This window comes from Silurus meridionalis, chromosome 6 (genome assembly GCF_014805685.1).
Source record: "Silurus meridionalis isolate SWU-2019-XX chromosome 6, ASM1480568v1, whole genome shotgun sequence".
Classification (NCBI taxonomy): domain Eukaryota; kingdom Metazoa; phylum Chordata; class Actinopteri; order Siluriformes; family Siluridae; genus Silurus; species Silurus meridionalis.
This window is the reverse complement of record NC_060889.1, coordinates 16096604-16104134: the sequence shown is the minus strand read 5'-3', so window position 1 is coordinate 16104134 and position 7531 is coordinate 16096604. Positions and strand designations below refer to the sequence as shown.

The following is a 7531-nucleotide window of genomic DNA, read 5'->3' as shown; positions in this document are numbered from 1 at the left end:
TATATATATATATATATATATATATATATATATATATATATATATATATATATATATATATATATATATATAAAACAACAACCCTGCACTTAAACTTTTCAAACAAATCAATTTTGTGCAAATTATTACTAAAATTATCACTTGTACTTTCAACTTTTCTATCTCATTTGTAAATTGCCATAATTTAAATCACCTGTCACAGGAATAAATGCAAATAAATATAATTTAGCTTCCTTACCTTATCTCAATTCCCACTCCTTCTTTAGTTCCTGTCTGATCAGCGTTTTTCCTTTAAACCTTTGGTTCTTCTGAGTTCATCAGTTGCAGCTCTCTGACTCAATGCAGTCCTGCAGATGAGCATAGATGTTCTATAAGAATATCTCGATTATCACCTGCCATGGCTGATTCATGAGCTTTGATACTTTCCCAAGTGCCATTCTTTTTCTCTCTCCACCCCTCTCATCTTCTCTACTCTCCTGCTCCTCCCTTCCTCCCTCTCTTTCCCTCCACTCAGAGGCCGTGTCTGTCCCTCCTCCCCAGCAGTGGTCGGGGGAGGCTGAAAGCACCACAGATGGTTCTGAGCCACACGAGCAGTCAGACTACTATGAAAGTGTGCATATGTGTGTGAGAGAGAGAGAGTGTAAGAGCTTGGAGCACGAGGTGTGAAAGCGCAGTGACAGCTGCGGGAGCTGAGACTACTGCAGGTTCAGAGACCAGTGCAGCTCCAAGGAAGAGAAAGAAAAAATTACTCTGCACCTCTGGGATATAGTATTAAGAGGAGTGGCAATGTCGTGCACTGGCGTGTGAGCGTGCTGCCTCCTGTACGTGTACACAGCTGGTCAAGTGCACACGTTGGAAACACTGCTGCAAAGGGTAAAGTTTTAATGACACAGAACCTACAGAAAGACGAACAGCAAGCAACAGTTTCAGCAATGAGCTGCAGGAAGAGATGCAAGAGGGAGATCTTAAAGTTTGCCGGTTACCTCTTCAGATTCATCACTGGCACGCTTAACACAGGTAAAGTTTAGAACAGTTCCTCACTGACCGAAGTTTACATCACATACTTTTGCTCAGTGATTACTCTTGTGGATTTCTGTGTCACTGTAAAAGGCAATTTCCCTCATTTATATGCATATTTAAAGTGAATGCATGAGCTTGTTTTAAATTTAGTGTATAAACAAGCACAATGCACACAGCACACAAGTCTGCATGCAGAGTCAAATCAGATTCTGACCTTGTTTATTACTGAGCCCTTCCATCATTATTGCACTAATTAGGTCAGTGAGCCCTTTGATTGAATTATGATGAGGTAAACAATCTTGCATCATCATTTGCTGAATATAAACAAAAGCATTGACGACAAACAAAATGCAGTAGCCTACTGAGGGTCATCCAAGTGTTAAAATGCTATTTTTAACTGTCACCCCTTGTTAGTGGTTTTACCCTGATGTATTGTGAATGTAAATATGTACTATGATATACTGTACATATATTTTCTGTTCCAGGCTTTGATCAGTGTATCATATTTGAGAAATGGATGGGCTGGTTGTAAATCAATGATCATGTAGTGACCATGTTGACCTTGACAGATGGTTTGTATTATCATAACTCAAGTGTAGCTTTCAATCCATTAGGAAGTACTAAATTAAGATAGTGGGGTTAACTAAATTTAATTATTGGCTACATCTGCAGCTTTCTATTGTGTGTGAGGATTAAAGCTGTGAGAAACCCATGCTTGCTGTAATGAAAGGTGGCCAAAAGACTACACTGAAATGCTCTGTTGTGCGTCTGTGTTAGTGTTGCCCTACCTCAGTGACTGGGGTGGAAATTACAATATTAGATTAAATTAGTTGGGGCTACATTCTATTGGATTTCTGAGGGTTAGAACCACAACAGGATTTATTTCAGTATAATGTGACAGAAAATCTTATTAGAACTTGCATGTCTGTGTTCTTTGTCTCTCCCTTTTTTTTTGCAATCAATATTGCAGCGGTTTATTTGGCAACTGCTAGCATGGTTGTACGTACAGTGTAAGTTGATGCATTGCAGCAAAGAGGTTTGTCTAAGGTATGACTTACAAACCACTTGGTGTCTGTGTGTTTTCATTTTTTATTGATGTTTACTAGTCTTTAGAGTAATAAATGTGCAAGGAGCTAGCGAGGGTGTTGAGCCATGAGGATTTCAAAAATATTTGGTTTTGATTTATTCTTTTGCTTTACTGGTTTAAATAAATGAATACACATCATTGTCATGTCTTGAAGCTTCCTGTATTAATGTGCAAAACAATGAAAAGAAAATTCTCATAGGAATGTGGGTCAGTATGAATGAAGGTTCTGTAGGTTTCTATTTAAGGTTCATTAAACAAATGCAGAGTTTCAGTCAGGAAAGAACTGCAAAACCTCAGGTTGAAGCACTTAAGTTCAGTGAATATTTAGGATTGCATTATGCATTTCATCCAAACCTTTTCACTTTAATCAAAATTCTTTAGCAGTGCTTATTAACTGGCAGGTCCAGCAAAGATTTCACTCCAAACACTTGAAAAATACCATATCAGTACTCCTTTTAATTCAGTAACATCAATTTTCAGCAGCAGATCCCATCATGTCCATTTACATAGATTATTTACCTAAAGTCATAAAGAAAGGGATGAGTGTCGACAGATTTTTTTTCATTTACACAATCTGGACTGATTAATGATGTGATTGAATATTTTTTTCACCTCATGTGGACAGATGCGTATGTATTCCTTCTGCTTCAAAGGCACCTGTTATCGTTCAGTCATGTTGGTTGATTCACCTTTGTAAGCATGAGATTGAACTGGACCTTTACAAATTTTAGTCTTATTTTAAACTTTTATAGACATGAGCTGGATTTGTCTCTTTGTGAGATGCTGTTTTATTACGGTTTATGGACCTTTAGTGGAAATCCATTAGTTTATAACTGCTAAAATCCATTACCATTACCTTTATTACTTTTAGCAAATAAAATATAATTGAAAAAAAATATAAAATATATCACTGTCTGATTTGGGTCCTTATTCACTGCAGTTTGGATTGTCATTGGCAACCAGCAGGTATCAATAATAAATAAGTAGCACTGGAATTACTATCTGTAGTGGTGTTTGGACAAAGCCCAAAGCTTCTTTTATTGCTGAATCCCTGAAAGTGAACATTGTTATTGACAGCCACTCTCCCCAAGAGCCAGTCAGAGTATAGCTAAGAGAGTATAAGCATTGCTTGAAGCACTACCTTGATACATTACCAATCTGATACAGGTGCACACAAATATCTAATTAACATTATACAAAAAAAAGTCTCCTGATTTTTTTGTGTGATTTTGGTACATACCATAGACTACAGGAAAATAGACAGAAGCATATTTTTCTGCACAATCCTACGTTGGGTAGCAACAGGTCAAGGTCAAATTAACTAAACATGAACAAAACAAAACATATTGTGCTTTTTATCCCCATCAGTTAAATAGTATCTTCTCTATGCATATTTTCTGACACGACTGACTTGTGTTGTTTTATCACAGTAGATCGTCAGTTCCTATTACCAAACCACACCTTTGTCACTTTTTTTTCTTATTTTATAACTTTATACTTGCTATTGCAACTATTTATATTCATTTCTCTGTTTATTTCCCCAGAGTGTCCAGCAGTGTATTTTCTATGAGTTTTCAGTTGTTTACTTCTCCTATTTGAAGACTAATATCCTTTGTCTGGAGTTGTTTTTCTTTACATATGTGTTGTACTAGTTGCTCTCATAAGAAGCTCTACTAGATGCCATTTTGTCACAAATGAAAAACCTGCAGATTTTATAATGTTTGACACAATACAACATCCTTGTAAATGACTGGCTTGCATTAATTACATTAGATGCTTTAACACAAGACTGGGTGTATAATTTGGTGTTTATCAAAAAAGAGGCTTTGAATAATGAATATAACATTATAAACATATAAGCTTTTTAGCCTTTTGATGTCATGTGCCATATACTTTTTAATATGTGTTTTACAGGAAGGTTTTTAGGAGCAAGAATGGTATTTCTGTATTTTCGGTCATTTTCTGTACATTTACAGCAGTTGGCAGATGCCCTTATCCAGAGTGACTTACTAAAGTGCCTTGAAGTCTCTATCAATAAATATATCCTGACACCTGGTTCAGTAGGTCACAGACTAAGAATACCATCATTCTATAAACTCTGTGGGGGAGGTAATAATGTAAGAAAAGCACATGGAACACTTAAAAAAGTGCTTCCTTCCTCCGCATTTGGACTTAGCGTTGTCACACGTTAAGTGTTTCAGGGTGATGGTTCCGAATTCTTGGCAAACATTCTGGAATATTGTCTGTCTTTTGTCTTGCAGAGAAAAGAAACAAAAAATGGACATAATGTTTCCAACCCTGTGCATGCATAAGCATCCAGAAAACTTTCCATCACAATTGTAGGCTTTCTGTTTCTTTTCACTGCCAGCAAAAATGCACATTTATTTGTCAAGTAAAGCTTTAATTATGCATAGTGATTAGTTAACAGCGTAGTGAATAGTTGTCAATAGGAAATCAATTGCGGTTTGATTTAGCTTTTCAATGCAGTTGTCTGTAGGCTGAGATATGATTTAGTGTCAATACTATTACTCACCGAACCAATATCCTATTACAGCAACAGAGATAATTGAGAAAGAGGTCTGCTACTCTGTTTCAATTGCCAGTAGCACCTTTAGGAAATGATGACAGGATGGGTCAAAAGAGCATCAAGTGCACTGATGCCAATTTTCATATGTACATAGCTTTTTCTTTTTTTATCCATGTGATGGAAAACATGGGGCTCAGCACAGCCATACTACTAGCATAGCCACTAGTATCCCTAGTAACTAGAATCCCACATTTAGCAGCAAGAATGATTTTTAACCAAATTGATTTTACAATAGAAGATAACCGTCAGGTTGTGTGATACAGTTGAGTTTTGTTAGTGGCTGTCTGTGTGAGATGAAACATAATGTACATCTCTTTGTTGTAAAAGAGTTATTGTTAGGATTTAGTCAAACATTTCTGTGCATTAATCCTACACTTAAAATTGAAATATCATGAGTATGTTAAGCTTTTCTGTTTTATTAAAGATGCTTTTGTAAGCAATCACAATAAGGTTTATGTTCTTTTCATGTGAACAAAAAATATTTTTCAAATACTTTTTTGTGGCTTTCATCTAGAGGACCTGCTTGAATGCCTTAGGATAACTGTTTGGACTGTGTAACTGTGTTCCTGTTTGCAGGTTTTTTTTCTCCACTTTATCATAAGGTCGTCCACCTACTTCCTGAGGTTCCAGAGTAAACAAACTACATGGCAATCATTTGTTTGTGTGGGTAATCAGACAGAGCAAGTAGAAAATGTGAGGTCATCTAGAAAGTTTTACCTCAAGGAGGTTTTGGCCAGAGACTTTTTGGTGGTGAAGCCAAAAATGAGGAAAAAGGAAGTGGCTCTTTAAAGAATTACTTAATGTGACTTATTGAGACTTACACTCTAGACCTTGTTTTCTCTGGAGTCTGAGCAGTCTGAAAATAGAAGAAGGTACGCCCTTGTTTTTTTTTTGCTAAATGACTTTCCTTTACACACACAACACGGAAAGTATCTGTATACAATTTCACTGTATAATGTTTCTAATACAATAACCCCTAATGTCACTAGGTTACGTATGTAACCTTAGTTCCCTGAGGGAACAACAGCTGCGTCGAAAATGCTTTGGGAACATCTTGCGTTGTTCACGCTCTGAATCACATGTGAAATCCGGCCAATAGGCAAGTTGTGACATCATTGGCGGTCGACGTCGCGTAAACCAGGAAGCTACAAAATGGGTGAGTGATGGTAGCGACATTAGCTTCTAAAAAAGACAAGGTAAGCGCTGCAGGGATGCAGGAAGTATGGCCCCTTGACACCGCTCTTATTCCCTCAGGGAACTAGGGTTACATACGTAACCTAGTGACGTTCCCTTTCAGGAACTCGAGCTGCGTCGAAAACGCTTTGGGAACAAATGTCCAATCACACCATACTCATCAGGCCCTGCCTAGTGTGTCTGAGCACAACCGGCATGTAGGACAGAGGGGCCGGGAGAACCTGACAAAGTTTAGCGGTGTGGACCAGCCCACATCGTTACAATGTCCTGGAGAGAAACTCCAACAGACCAAGCCGTAGAGGCCACCATACCCCAGGTGGAATAAGCCTTGACTCCGAAGGGAGTGAGAAAGACAAGAGGGCTCATAACACAAAGCAATGGCATCCACAATCCATTCTGGGCGTCTGCTTATTAGCCGGGAAACCTTTCCTATGAGGGCCATAGCAGACAACCAGCTGCTCAGACTCCCCCCACGGACTTGTCCTGTGGAGATATGTGTCCAGTGCTCGCATTTTGTTTTTCCTGGTATGGGGGCTAAGAAAGGAGGAGGGCAGAATGCTTGAAAAATGACATGTTGTGAGGGAGCCGCAGGCACCTTGGGCAGATACCCCGATTTAAGGTAGAGAAGCGCTGGCCATGCCAGGGGCAAACTCCAGGAGAGACAGGGCCACAGAGAGAGCCTGTAGGTCTCCGACCCTCTTAAGGAAGGAAGTTGCCAGAAGAAAGGTGGTCTTAACCGACAGGTACCTAAGGGCCAAGGGCTCGAAGAGGGGCTCAGATAGAGCTGCCCCACAGGCACTCTGGGTCGTATCCCAGGCCTCAGTGGCGCGTAGGAAACGTGTCACGAGGGGGTGTTTTCCCAGTGACTGCACTGCTTGCGGGGTACAATAAGGTGCTATAGTGGACATGTAAACATTCAGGGTTGACGGAGCCAATCTGGTGGCAAACTGTTCCTGCAAGAACTACAGAACTGAACCAACCAGGCAGTTGACTGGGCCCAACTTCTGGTGCTCACACCATGTAGTGCACAGATGCCATTGAGAGGATGGTTTCTACTACCTCAGTAGAGAGATCAGCTGCTAGGAACTGCACCCCCTCAGGGCCACAGCCACAGCTTCCATAACTCTGAGTGAGGGTGAACCAGGGTTCCCCCTGCCTGTGAAATGAGATCCCTCCTAGCCTTGGCCAAGTCTGCAACATGGTGTCCAGCCCCAGTTGGGCTGGGTGAGAGAGAGAGAACCAGAGGAGACACTGCGAAGTCTCCTGAGTTGCAAACAGATCCACCTGGGCTCTGTAATATCTCTGCCATATCTGCTCCACCACCTTCAGGTGGAGCCTCCTGGGCCTCGGCCCTTGCATTGAAAGGGCGTCTGCTCTCCAATTCAACTGGCTTCTCAGAGACTGGTAGTCTCTTTTACTCTCTTGACTGTAGTGAGGATGACTTTGATCCGGGCAGGTGACAATTGTGCCCGCAACACGGCAAGGTCCCACACTACGCCCAAGAAGGTGGTTCTCTGTACTCGAGAAAGCACACTTTTCCCTGTGTTTAGTCTTAACCCCAATTTCTTCATGTAGGCGAGAACGACATGCGGGGTAAGAGTGCTAGGCCGAATGGGAGGACCCGAAAGTTCAGGAACCTCCTG

General features: G+C 40.3%; 1 protein-coding gene across 4 annotated transcripts in view; it reads left to right on the top strand.

Annotated features, from left to right (window-relative positions):
* Nucleotides 1-7531, top strand: part of kcnip4a (potassium voltage-gated channel interacting protein 4a) — a 161281-nt gene that overhangs the window by 42885 nt on the left and 110865 nt on the right. The window contains exon 1 of one of the 4 annotated variants that reach the window (XM_046851429.1): nt 584-1017. The exons of the other annotated variants lie outside the window; for them this stretch is intronic. Coding sequence (XP_046707385.1) covers nt 885-1017 — 133 coding nt within the window. The 5' untranslated portion in view covers nt 584-884. Of the gene's footprint in view, nt 1-583; nt 1018-7531 lie in introns of those variants that run through there. 4 annotated transcript variants of the gene reach the window in all.